Here is a 12,774-nt window from a genome sequence, read left to right on the forward strand (position 1 = left end):
GGGAAGGTAAGGAAGTAAAGCAGGAGACGAGGGGACGCAGTTGAACACACAGTCGGGTTAGGCGAGGCAGGTACAAGGATGACGCCAAGGCCAGCCCGCCTCATCTGCCTCAGCCTCGCTCGGGAAGGCGCAGTCACTTCAAGGCAGATCATCCCCAGGGAACATTCAAAATGCAAAGCCGAGTAGACACGATTCATTGCTTTACTACGCTAAGCTCGCACAACCTCCGAAAAGTAGAGGCGTGCAAAACGCTCATCTCAAAATCCGTAGCTGCGACGCCGTGTTCATGCCAACGACAAGTCGCATGAGGGTATATCCATCCGTGTGCCCAACACCAAAACAAAACGCCAGTTGACCAAGACTTTCTTCGATCAAAGAGTAGGCAACTATGCCTACAAGGTGCTGCCCATACTGTTCATCAGTGGATCGTCATCAATCAGCCATGCCTGCGCCTCAAGGCGGGCTCTCTTTTGCTTCGGGGTTTCGCCAAAGCCATCGCCCGAGGCGTTTCGCTTCGCTGTCTTCTGCTTCTGCTGCTGGGGTTCCAAGAATTTGGGTGTGCTAACGCGAGAGTCACCGACTACTGTGAGCGAGGTCTCGGTGAGCGCAGGTGGAGAAGCAACGTCAGAGTCATCGTCGATAACAATGGTGTGTTCTTCGCGACGCTGGGGCGGCTCAATGACTGGGAGCTGCTTGTTGTTCTGGAGGGTGCTGTTGTTGTTAATCGTAGCAGCAGCCTGCTGCTCGAGTTGCTCTTCGGCCTCCTTGCGCTCTTTCAGCCACGCATCGTGTTGCTCCTGGTACTCTCGCTGCGTGTTGTCCGTCCACTCCCGCTGTACCTTGCTGTTTTCACAGGCCTCGACACATTCAGGGCATTCAACATAGAAGCCGCCACTCGGGGAGGGTTCGCCAACGATTTCGAACTCAGGCAGGTTTTCACCGATGAGCACGGCCTTGTCCCAATCCAGACAATCTTCGCAGAAGCCCTGTGGACACCATCTGCATCTGAAAATCAAGCCTCCAGCATCTGTTGTGTTCTTTCCGCAGTCGGCGCAGGTGTGTTGTGAGCAATAGAAACCGCTGAATCCCTTGACTTTTGACTGGTATTCAGTAGCCAAGCAGTCATAATGGTAAGCACGAGGGCAAGATTTGCACTCGACCATGTGCCCTGTCTCATCACCGTTGAAGCAGGCAAGGCAATGGCCTTCGTGCGCAACCTCACGCTTCTTCTCCCGGACCGGATCGGCAAGCCGTGGATCTTTACCTGCGAATGTTGGGACAGCTTCCCAATCACCGCAGTTCATGGATTCTTTGCTGATGGCAAAGCCGTCGACCATGACTGTCGTGTTCTTACCGCGACGACGATCCTCGCGTGTGACCTCAGCAGGAAGGATATTGGCGGCAGTTGCTTTGCCTTTGTCGTTCTTCCGCTGAAACCGCTTGCCGTCAAATACTGCGCATTCAACACGCTCCATCACCGAAAGCCACTTTTCCTCGTCAACTTCAGAGTCTTGTGCTCCAGATGCAGTGATCGTATCAGCACGCTTGTCCCGGCACTTCTCTAACATGGTCGAGAGATCCCACGAGAGCATCTCAGTGACGTCAATCTCTGGATGCGATAGAGTTTGAGCTCCTCGGCGGATGAGAGTCTTCAGCTGCGTCGAATCCATCTGCGGCATATCGTCTGTGACTGAGGTCCTGGCTTTGGATGGTGTTTGATCATCGTGAATGTTGTGCATGGATTCGGTGATCTTTGCTGAGAGATAGAGCTTCTTCCGGATGCGACCCATCATCTGTTCTTCAACAGTACCCTGTGTGCAAAGCTTGTAGATTGTCACAGGCTTGGTCTGACCAATGCGATGAGCTCTCGCTTCTGCCTGTAATGTAATCTGAGGATTCCAATCTTCGTCGAGGAAGATGACGTCTTGAGCACTGGTGAGATTTATGCCCAAACCACCTGCACGGGTAGACAAAAGCATGACCTTATAGTCGGATCCTTCTTGATTGAACAGCCGGATATCGAGGTTGCGGCGAGCTCGACCAGTACCGCCATCAAGACGAAGATGCCTGAACTTCTGTCCATGGTTGCTGATGAGAGAGAGAACGTCTTCGCAGCAATCAAGGGTGTGAGTGAAGCCCGAGAAGATGAGGACCTTCTTGCCTTGCTCGAAAATGGTGTGCTTGAGCAACTTTTCAAGTAGGATAAATTTCCCCGATGCGCGAATGACATGCTCGCCCAGGTAATATGGGTTTGGAGCTACATCAGGAAGAAGGTAGGGATGCGAACAGCACTTGCGTAATTGCATGACCAAGTTCATCAGCTTTTGCCATGCCCACTTATTGGTCACCGCGCTGTGCTCCTGTTCTTTCTCGAAAGCCTCACGCATGATCTGCGCTGTTTCCTCCCATCCATCCTGACTGGCGATAGAGCCAGGATGTTGCTCAAGTTGCTGCACGGTGTTCAGCAAGGCATCTTCCTTCTTATCTTGATCGATGGCAGCCTTTTCCTTCTCCTTTCCGTTGGCAAACAGATCTTCGAGCATGCCTTCGTCAACGCGGGTCAAAAGGCGAGTATACCAGAACCTCTGCATAGGCGTCAAGGGAACGTAAAGGAGGATCTCTTCCTTTGGCGGCAAACCGAGGTTGACGTTTGGACTGTCCTTCATGCGACGCAGCATGATCAGTTCAAGTAGTCGTCGAGCATCGTCCATAGTTTGCTTGTTGACTTTGCCTCGGGTCAAGTCAAAGGAATCTTTGAAGAGTTGTTGGGTGTTCTCGACGAACACTTCGGGATACAGCCAGGCCAAGAGAGCCCACATTTCGACCAGATTGTTCTGAACAGGCGTGCCTGTGAGGATCATGCGATACTCTGAGCTGATGTTCTTGAGTGCCATAGAGATGCTCGTCACACTGCTCTTGATCTTATGTCCTTCATCAAGGATGACGTACCGCCAGAGGAACGAGTGCTTGAACCAGGCTGTGTCTGCTTGAAACGTGTCATATGTTGTGACGATGATCTTGTATGAAGACTCTGAATCTTCATATGTTGAGACTTTGACACCGGCCTTGCGGGAGGCCTTGCGATCTTTGAGTTGCTCTGTCTCATTGCCCTGCATGTCTTCCATGCCGAGTGCGACCCTCTTGAGACGATCACGCTCGTTCTTGGTGCCGTGGATGCGAAGAACCTTCAGCTCTGGAACCCACTTCTGCGCCTCTGTGACCCAGGAGTTCACAACACTGAGCGGACAGATGACGAGGTACGGGCGAAGCTCTTCTGAGTTGGTGCCGCTCTTTCGATCCAGTTCTTCTAGATATTGGAATAAAGACAATGTCTGTAGCGTCTTGCCCAGGCCCATTTCGTCACCCAAGATACCTGAAAAGCCGTTGTTGTATAAATGTACCAAGAACGAAAGACCAGAGAGCTGGTAGGGTTTCATCGTCGCAGTAACACCCTTTGGCTGCTCTCGAAGCTCTTCGTACTCAACAATGGGCGCGGTCTTGTGGTTTGCGACAAGCTTAGATACTTGATTGCTTGATGGCAGAAGTGGGAGGAAATAATCCTTATTCGCAACAAGGAAGTTGTTAGCTTTGGCCTTGGAGACTCGCGCGATCTCATCTCGGAGGCGAGCCCGTGCTGTATCGATTTTTGGCGTCCGGACTGGCTTTCGCTTGGTCGGGGTTGCTTCCTTCCGCACCTCGATTGTGTCGGACTCTAAGACGCGTGTATGACGTCCACTCCGCCGGGGTGACCCGTCATTACCCCTCGGCGTCCTTCTCGTCTCCATTTTAAGGTCACTGTATCGCTCGTTGCTTCGTAGGTGCTTCTTGTAGCCGCGTGCGCGGATGGAACGTGGTGCAAGCTCGTCCTCGCTGTTGTGAGAGTCGGGGGAGATGGTCTCGGTGCTGGGTGGACTGGCGATCTTGAGTGCACTTCTGCGCGAAGGGGCCTTCTTGTCGACGGACTCTTTGGGGAGCTTGGGCGAGTCAGTGAAGGGGCTCGCAGGCGCGTAGTTTGGCGTCGGTTGCTGTCGCAGTACTCGTTTGCCGTCGACGTTGCTCAGAGCAACTGGCGCTTCTTGCTTTGGCGTGGCCAGAGCAGAGACTCTTCGGGACTTCGTTGCAGACTCGGCTGAATTCTGGGAACCGAAACGCATGAGAAGGTCCTGAAGGTGGCCGCCGCGGCGCTGTGGTGTTGAGGGCAAGGGATTGCCGAGTGATCGGCGTGAACGCTCTGCCATGGTGCCGTTTGCTGCAGCCTAGGCGCCACTTTTTCGCGTGAGGGGTATTGTGAGGATCGAGTGAAAGTGACAGCGAGTTCTCGGTAGCGTTATCGGGGCAGCATAGTTAATAACGGTACAGCCTGCGAGACTGAGGACGGTGATGGTGAAGCTCGTCCAGTGCGCAGTCGCTATTCGGCATGCACCAACGTTGAAGCGCCGGTGAAAACGGTAATGGTGAAGTGAGAACAATCGTGTAGTCTCACTATGCTTGCGGCGGGCGAGGCATGATAGACACGCCTGCCAAATGTCGCGTTTTGGCACAAGGCTAGCGGAGATTAGGTTTAGTTAACGCCGAGGGAAGGCGCGACCAACAATCGTCAATCACTGCGCAAGCAGACTGCGCCCTGACGACCCCCGCGCAGTGCTTGCGCAGCCGCTGCCCGCCATGACGCAGCCCCTCACCTCCTTCTATCCCATCTTTGCGTCTAAATCTGACGGCCTTGATGTCGTGCACCAGAAAGGCTCGGTGGTGAGAAATGGACCCACGCAGGACCAGCTCGACAGGTCGCCCAACGCGCAGGGACAATGCGACTACTACCGCTTGATCGAAAAGGACGACCCGAAGCACGTGGACTGGCGTAAAAAGCTCGGCGGAATGTTGCTGCGCGAAATAGGCGGCAAACAACACGAAGGTGAGAAGACCGGTCGCGCATTTAATTTGGCCGACGCTGACTGGAGCAGACAAATGGCAACAGTGCATCCTGTGGGAGTTTCCCGAAAGCTACAAGCTATACGAGCACATCAAAACAAAGGCAGATGGCCAGGCGAAGACAAGCAAGAACCACTCGGGTGGTGGACACGACCGCCAGGATGCCTATCTCTATGGCTACCCCAAGGGCCCAAGAAAGCGCTTCAGGAGCCCCGTCGAGTTCTTTCCGCATCTACTCTGGTTGTGCACCGACGAGACGACCGACATGCAGAACTGCACCTGCAAGATGTGTTCACCTGTGCAGCTTGAGGTTGAGAAACCTGCAGTCAAGGTCGAGACCAGGGCTGAGGTCAAGAAGGAGAGCAGCAGCGCACAAGTCACAGGGCAAAATCCTATTGTTCAGATCCCTGCGCGTCGAGTCTCAAACCCGCCACCCGTTCAAAGCCCTGCCACGAAGCCAGCCACACCGGCTGCGCCTCAGATCAGGGCGCCTACTCCCCTGCAGTCCACTCAACTTCCAGACCCTCGATCCATCGATCAGCAGGTCGATGGTCTCTACCACAAGTTCTTGAGTCGACAGGGCGAAGTAGTATGGTACTACAAACCAAAGACTGGAGCATGGGGACTGGGCGTCGTCATTCGGAGATGGCTCGACAAGAGCTCTGGGGGCAAGACGTACGTTGTCCAGCCACTATCACACCCACACGAGTCCCTGGCCCCGCAGTTCATCACAACAGAGCTCGAGATCAAACCTTGGCTTGCGTGGTCTGCGCCTAGCTACACCTACACCTATTTACAACAACACCCCACCATCCCATACGAAAAAGTGGACTGGCAAGGCTTAGCTGCTGGCCGGTATGGACCAGAAGGTGTCGCAAGCGTCGATGCCTCCATCATGGCAGCCAAGGCTGTTGACGCCACCTACACGCTTTTCGAGTGCCTGAAGAAGACTGCCAATGATGGCGTTCAAGACGCACACTACAATGGCTTGTTTCTAGGGGCCGAAAAGATTTGGAGAGGCGATGCTGTGCGCCTACGAATAGGTCGAGACATCGACGTTATGGTGGTGACAGATATCATCGAACGAACTAGCCAACAAGCCACCGGTCAAGCAACCTCAGCCGTCCTTGTTGTTGGCGACATTTACAGCTACACCACCACCGCAGTATCCAGTCCCGCCCAGCTGCCAGAATTCCCAAAGAACACCAATTTGCCAACCCGCATGCGCGAAGACATGATCTGGCGCAACCAGCTCCTTGTCCCACACGCCCGCACATTCGCTTACTGGAAGCTCTCCGTGCCTGGCTCGCGCTATGATATCGCTGAAGTGAAAGGCCGCTGGTACGAAACCGCTCTGGTCTTCGAAGACCCCTTCACAAAGTCCGTCAAGAACAACGAGGGAGGTAACGGCGTATGGATGAACTCGCGCGGTGATGCCTCGCAGTTTGGTAGAGCGACAGGCGTACCTGTTCCTCAGCGTTTGCAGGCTTTCGGCCGTGCGCTGCCCGAAGGCACGCAGCTTGTCGACGGCGTCGAGCCGCCCGAGCAGTCGCAGCCGGCGCAGGAAGTCGGTATCGGCATCAGTGGGCACACAGACGTGTTTACGGACTTGATGGACTTTGATCATCTAGGCGAAGGCCCAGCGCAGGCATACGACTTCCATTTCTAGCGTAAGGGCAGCTCAGCCCAACAGCGGGATGAAATCAGTGCTCTACAATCTTTGACCAGCATGAAAGTGGTGTTTTTGGAGTTCTGGCTTAGTGGATATACCGAGCACGCTTGTGTTGCCGGGTCGCAACGTGACGAACGCGAGATAGACATATACCCAAATCCTTACAGATATTGCAGTTGCGACACCAGTACCATATATCACCTTACTGTGACTGGGCAAATAACCTGTTCGCCTATGTAGTCGACCTTTAAGCTGCGAACTGATGTTTGTATCACCGTACGAGTGTCGGTTTTGGCAAGGTTTGTTGGCCAGAAGTATACAGACTTATAGGCGAAAATGAGTAAAGACTGCCGTATTTCAGAGTGTTGGGGATTGTGGCTAAAGCAAGTTGTTGTTAGTCTGCATACTATGCGCCCGTCGCCAGTAGTTCCTTCCTCCTCTTATGTTTATACCTCCGAAACGCATGCACCCCCGACAAAATCAACCAAAACAACGCACAAATCATCGCCAGATAGTATACCAACGTGTAACTAAACGACGGCACGATCAGAACCCCGACAAACAACCCAAACTGCAGCGTACGACACCAGTACCGATACGCCTTCCCCCTCGGCCTCTCAATCTCACAATATAGCGACAGTAGCACACACATCCCCAAAAATCCTAGAATTACATGCACCGGCGGCACCAAAAAGAACCGGAAACTCGTCGCGTACGAGCTCACGATGTCGGAGGGCCGGATGTCCTGGGTCCGCAGCGCTACGAGGAGCAGGAAGCTTACGATGACTACGCTGCATAAGGTGGAGTATACGAGGATCGGGAAGCTGAAACGTTCGTGGTAGTAGTCGTGGGCTGGGTGCGGGTTCACGAAGTCGTCATTGTTGGGAACGGGTTTTGATATGAGGCTGACGAGGGAGGAGGGGGCACGAGAGTCGAGGGTGAGGAACTCGATGGTGTTAACTGTGTCGAGCATGCGATTGGGGGTGAGACTCTGGGTTGTCGCTAAGTACGTGAGTGGTTAGATATTGCTCGTGTGCAGGCTGAGATATGGGAGATGTACCTTTGGCATAGCCCTCGATGAGGGTGATGACGGGCGCGAAGACAACGAGGAGGGCCATTACTTGCCCGAAGGTCCACGTGTCTCGACCTCCTTCGTTAAGCGTTGACCGCATCCACAGGTTCAGCGAACCCCAGCAAAAGCTGACTATCAACCACCAGACCTAAACCCGTCAGCATGGCATCCGTTGAGGTTGGAGATGGCGTGACTCGCCTCAAATGCTCTAGATGTGATGATGTCGGCGAGAAGACGGAGCGCTAGGAACAGTGCGAGGCATGGGTGGTAAACGAATATGCCAAACGGAATAGAACCCCACAGTGTCCATGATGTAGTCCATTTGTGCATGTGCGACAACACGGTTTTACACATGTCGCTCGAGACTGATCGACTGCTATTGTATAGCCTTACCGGAAGCCGAAACAGATGCCAGAGGCGATTGCACATGCCCACGCCTAGGAACGCAGCTGATAGTATCATGCGCTGCTGACTGGCCTGGAAGACCTCTTCGCACAATTCTGCGTACTCATTTTCGCATCCTCCCTCGTGGCGGTTAAAGTAACAAACGGCGGGATCCGTTGGCTTCGGTCTAATAGTAACGCTGTCACGCTGTGCCCATCTGATGGTTACAGACTCCCACGTGTAATGTCCTGTAGGTACCAAAGCTACGATAAGCATCATGATCAGTATGACCATCCCTGGAAGCCGCCAGAAGTATCCAAGCGTGTTTCGACGGAAGTAGTTACGCAGAGCTGTGAGGGTGCATAGATGAGTGACTGATGAAAACCACGCGAGCTGTACAAGTCTTTGCCAGTGGTACGCTGATATTCCTGAATCGAGCTGCGTGAAGCCACTGATGAGAATCGAGAGGCCGGTAACCAATTGGAAATCGCTCATTGTGAGTATTGCCTAGTCGAGTCAGCTACATTACACATGAGCGACACGAATGCACACACATGAGTAGCCGCATTCTTAACACGCAACCCTTTTTCGCCCCACCGCTCAATGCCCCGGATCTCGCGATTGGTGCCAAGCCTCCAGTAGAGCAGATACTCATCGATGGGATTGACTTTGCTCGGATGATCGTGCTTGATCCCTTCACGATCGGCAGCAGACGCAGTATCTGGATGGTAGACGAAGATATAGTCAGCTATGACTAGCAGCAGAGCTAGTGCGGCTGTGCTTGTATACGCAACGGTGACCTGGAACTGGATCAACTACTGCCATGCATTCGTATTGAAATGAGCCATACACCAATTCCAGAGATGTCTGGGTCTGGCGCTAGCTCCGTTGGAGGAGCATCTGCACACAGCTGGTGGAACATTGTGGGAGGCACCAATGGCGACTGCCAGTGTAAGACTGAGGCTCTGATGCGGTAACAACGGCTTGCTGGTGATCGAGAACAATCTTTGGCGCAGTCAAAGCACAGACTGTCGCTATTCGGTCAGGGACATTCGCGCTATTCAGACCTGCCACATTGCGGGTAGGAAATCGCACAGATCCTGACACAGGCACACAAGCGATAGACGTGTATAAGACAAGCTTCGACACCCAGCGATCAGATTGACCGGCTCGCCGTTGCTGAAAGGATGATGTGCAGCTCTGTGGATGAGGTTGATGTTGGCAAGGCGTTCCGCGCTAGAATGGGTGGCTGACTAACATCCAGATTAACCCCTGGTGCCCCTGGTGCCTCCAGCGTTCCAACACCAAGCGCGAGGCAAAACCAAGCCCAACTGCCCGAGAAGTACTTTTGGGATTATCATCCTTGCATTCCCTTCTCGCTCGTTCCATCAACCCGTGTTGGTGGGAGCGACCTATTATAGAACCACAGCTTCACTCTGCTCTCATTGGCTTACTCGCTCATTGAAGGCTCTCTATTGGCTCGTTCGCATAGATCACGTGTGCTGCGCTACACAGGAGGCCTAACGGTATACGACGTGCCGAACGGACCAATCGTTACTTCAATCCAGGGCATTGCTATCCCAGATGTAGAAATGCATAAGCTGTGGCTTACGGTTGAGGCAACGAGGAGATAGCTATTAGTAGGTACGGCATATTTTCAGAGGCTGGGATGGCAGAGAGGGATGTGTATAGTTTATTGAACCACATATTTAAGAATGTGCATGTTCGCTTGACTCTGCATCGAACACTCCATCTTGCCTTGCGCATCCATACACACGGCTGTCAATCAGGCGGACATTTATGAATTTTGCCCACACTCGCTCAATCCATCACTCATTTACCGAGGATCGATACCTGACGGCCATCCGTTACTATGCCGGCCCTCGTACCACGTGGAGACAATGACTACGTCTTGCCCTACACCGTCATCGTCCTCCTCATCATACTCGGCGCGCTCTGTCTCGTCATCTGCGGATACGCCATCCATCGCACGTTTGGCTTCGGGGATGAAGGACACGATTTCCAGCACATCTCTGCGGAACAGGCTACCTATATGGCGGAAGTGAGGATTAGGAACATGAATACCCTCGCGTATGAGGGAAGGAGGAGTCAACTGGCGAGAAGCGGGAAGGGACCGATGCAAGAGTACAGGGAAGTGTGAAGCCAAGGGCTACCACTGTTAGTCAGAGCGACTATGGTAATCACGGATGATCCTGTTCACGGGAAGACGCTCAGCATGCAAGTTGCGTGGTAGACGAGTTGGAGAAACTGAGAATAAGAATGTGACGTTGGAAGAATCGGGAGGCGTAAAGACTGTATGGAAGTGAGACTCGATGAAAGGAGCAAACCATACAAGAGGAGACGCGAACATAGCAGACTAGTTATAGACTCTTCTTCTTCGCCAGACTGCAGTGCTTTTGGAGAAAAAAAGTGCGACACTGCAATGTGTTCAAGCTCGCTGGGATGTAGTCATGGTCGTGCGTGCTCACAGGTAACTTAGTCTTCTTCGCGCACCTTCCTGAGAATGCATCGACATAACGATTGCCGAATGCGCGGGCCGATTCAGGATCAGAGCGCCCTCCGAGGTGATTAAGCCTTGCTCAGCTTGCGATGTTGTTGGTGGTGGAAAGAGCGTGCGCAGGGATGGGAAAGATGGTGACGAAGCGTGCCCCACAACGCGCCTTCCAAAAGCCCTCAAGTCTCCTCCCACTTCCGTTCAGCTTGTACCTTCGTCCCACTTCACTGCATCTCTGCTACATTCCACTCGCTCGTACAATCAATTTTTCACGGATAAGATGTGTATTCAAGACCAAAAAGGGAAGTGGGAACAAGATTCCCTTTGACTGACCAAGTAGTTGCAGCACTGGGCTGAGGATGATTGATTACGGCAAGCCAAACGCTATATGCTAATGTTACACTGATGAAGGAAATCTAGAAGCAAGGCAGGACAGTACGACATCTACAACGCCCATGCCGCAGCAGCAAAGACGACGGAGAGCGCGACAGTCATGGAGTTGACGAAGGAGACCGAAGTCAAGGATCCTGAGCCTTGGGCAGGACCCGTAGCGGCAGGGCTGGCTGAACCACTAGCAGAGCCGCTGGCAGAGCCGCTGGAGGTGCTGTCGCTGTTGGTCTCGTTGCTGCTGCCAGTGCCGTTGCCTGTCGCAGTAGTCGAGTTGCTGCTGATCGGAGCAGGTGCGGGCAGCTCTTCGCTCACGGCCGGGCAGGTCAGGTTGTAGCGAGGTGTGGTGCTGAGGTTGTCGGTGATGGCGAACTTGACCTTATTGTCAGGGTTGGCGTCACGGAGCGTATACCAGAAGACGTTGCGCTTGCCGAACAACTTGCAGCCAACATCCTGCCAGTACTCGCCTGCGTTATCGACCGTGGCCTCAGCAGCGCCGAAGGAGGGTCCGGTGTACGCCCAGCCGGTCTCAGTGATCCAGACATCCTTATCGCCAGCGACGCTCTCGGTGGCGTTGATGGCGGCATTCAGCAGGCTCCCTGCGCTGCCAATCTTGTTGTCGTGCTCGGACTCGTAGAAGGGGAAGGCGTTGACAGCAAGAAAGTCGATTTCATCGATGACAGCCTTGTTCGAACCATTGACCCAGGCGGTCCAGGTGTCAACATGGGTGAAAGGCTTTCCTTTGAGGGCTGTGTTTGCGAGGGCCGACTTGGCGTCTTTGATGAAGCGCACGATAGTGTCAGCCTCCTGGCCAACTCCAGCGTTGTTGCGCAGACCGGGCTCCGAGACACGGTACAGATCTTCACTACCGACCGAGATACCCACCACCAAATCCGCAAGCTTCGAACCGTGCTCCTTGAGAGCTGTTGTGAGCGCAGTCAGCTCGTTGTCGATGTTCTCCGTGCCAGATGCCCAAATGCCGAGGAGGAGGCTCGTGTTCGTCGCAATAGCAGCGGGGAAGGCAGCAATCGGCGTGTTCGTAGTCTGCCACTGGACGTTGGAGTACAAGCGGATTGTGTTGAACTCGCCAGGCGCACCGCTCAGGCTCTTCGCAGTCTTGAACTCGCGCTCGAAGTCCTGTTGGCTCTTCGCATTGCCCTTGTCGTCAGAGGCACCAGCGTTGAATCCCAAAATGCTGCCCTGAGCGGCCGTGCAGCCGAGCGTCGCGGCGATGCTGAGTGCGGCTGAAACGCGCATTTTTGCTGTTGAGTGGAAGGAGTGTGATAAAGAGAGAAAGAGGGAATCCAAACAAGAAAAACACGTCAATGTAAGCACGAGGCTGTGTGAGAGTGAAGGCAAGCCTGGGGACCCGAGTGTTTATCAACGGTGCGCATAGAAGATCGCCCGGGGTACGAGCTTGGGGAAATTTGCGGATTTCTGCTATCGCGCTCGTGATTGGACCGTGGATCACGGAGCATTGCACAATTGAGCCTTGGCGCCAGCCCAGGCCGTTGCAATTCGTGTAGCGGCACGCCGTGTCTGCGCCTGAAACACGGCGTCTTGCGCAAGTAGATACTCCGCATTCCGAAACCCGAGTGCTGACCCGAACGCAGCCTCGACTTCGCGGTGCCCTGCACTGTTCACTCGGGCGCGCGAATTATATCGAAAGATTGTATCTTTCAACTCGACAGCCTTCAGATCGAAAGAAGGTCACAATGGGCACTGATAATCGACTAAGCAGCAGTACGCATGGCATCAGCCCGATCGAAAGTCAGCATACCGACCTCACATCAGTGGTCAACTCAGTCGCAAACA

General features: G+C 53.7%; 5 protein-coding genes across 5 annotated transcripts; 2 read left to right on the plus strand and 3 right to left on the minus strand.

The window, feature by feature from the left end:
* Positions 1–51: 51 nt before the first annotated feature.
* On the minus strand, positions 52–4,494 carry C7974DRAFT_404908 (ISWI chromatin-remodeling complex ATPase ISW2). Its single transcript, XM_046143001.1, has one exon. It carries the CDS (start codon positions 4,236–4,238, stop codon positions 393–395), a length of 3,846 nt encoding a protein of 1,281 aa, XP_045992421.1. The 5' UTR covers positions 4,239–4,494; the 3' UTR covers positions 52–392.
* Positions 4,495–4,665: 171 nt separating this feature from the next.
* On the plus strand, positions 4,666–6,598 carry C7974DRAFT_418055 (transcription-silencing protein Clr2-domain-containing protein; the record flags this gene model as incomplete). Its single annotated transcript, XM_046144128.1, has 2 exons — positions 4,666–4,912; positions 4,962–6,598. The coding sequence occupies 2 exons, from the start codon at positions 4,666–4,668 to the stop codon at positions 6,596–6,598; spliced, it is 1,884 nt and encodes a 627-aa protein (XP_045992422.1).
* A 204-nt stretch (positions 6,599–6,802) lies between these two features.
* Positions 6,803–9,260, minus strand: C7974DRAFT_74404 (uncharacterized protein). The gene is made up of 5 exons (XM_046147200.1): positions 8,908–9,260; positions 8,612–8,857; positions 7,872–8,564; positions 7,662–7,821; positions 6,803–7,603 (listed from the first exon to the last, which is right to left on the minus strand). The coding sequence occupies exons 1-5, from the start codon at positions 8,977–8,979 to the stop codon at positions 7,008–7,010; spliced, it is 1,767 nt and encodes a 588-aa protein (XP_045992423.1). The 5' UTR covers positions 8,980–9,260; the 3' UTR covers positions 6,803–7,007.
* A 682-nt stretch (positions 9,261–9,942) lies between these two features.
* Positions 9,943–10,170, plus strand: C7974DRAFT_276231 (uncharacterized protein; the record flags this gene model as incomplete). Its single annotated transcript, XM_046137566.1, has 1 exon — positions 9,943–10,170. A coding segment is annotated over one exon (228 nt), but the record flags the coding sequence as incomplete, so codon positions are not given.
* A 597-nt stretch (positions 10,171–10,767) lies between these two features.
* C7974DRAFT_74439 (glycoside hydrolase superfamily) lies at positions 10,768–12,523 on the minus strand. The gene has a single exon (XM_046147201.1). The coding sequence runs from the start codon at positions 12,214–12,216 to the stop codon at positions 11,017–11,019; it is 1,200 nt and encodes a 399-aa protein (XP_045992425.1). The 5' UTR covers positions 12,217–12,523; the 3' UTR covers positions 10,768–11,016.
* Positions 12,524–12,774: the final 251 nt, after the last annotated feature.

The sequence above is a fragment of the Boeremia exigua genome, assembly GCF_020726555.1.
Source record: "Boeremia exigua strain MPI-SDFR-AT-0100 chromosome Unknown C7974scaffold_13, whole genome shotgun sequence".
NCBI classification, from domain to species: Eukaryota; Fungi; Ascomycota; class Dothideomycetes; order Pleosporales; family Didymellaceae; genus Boeremia; species Boeremia exigua.

Excerpts from the sequence above, each read along its gene's own strand:
- C7974DRAFT_404908 (XM_046143001.1), bottom strand. The coding sequence starts at position 4,238 with ATGGCAGAGCGTTCACGCCGATCACTCGGCAATCCCTTGCCCTCAACA.
- C7974DRAFT_74404 (XM_046147200.1), bottom strand. The coding sequence starts at position 8,979 with ATGTTCCACCAGCTGTGTGCAGATGCTCCTCCAACGGAGCTAGCGCCA. Across the intron at positions 8,858-8,907 it reads CAGACATCTCTGGAATTGGT|GTCACCGTTGCGTATACAAG; the intron begins GTATGGCTCATT and ends ATCCAGTTCCAG. Across the intron at positions 7,604-7,661 it reads CATCGAGGGCTATGCCAAAG|CGACAACCCAGAGTCTCACC; the intron begins GTACATCTCCCA and ends TCACGTACTTAG.
- C7974DRAFT_74439 (XM_046147201.1), bottom strand. The coding sequence starts at position 12,216 with ATGCGCGTTTCAGCCGCACTCAGCATCGCCGCGACGCTCGGCTGCACG.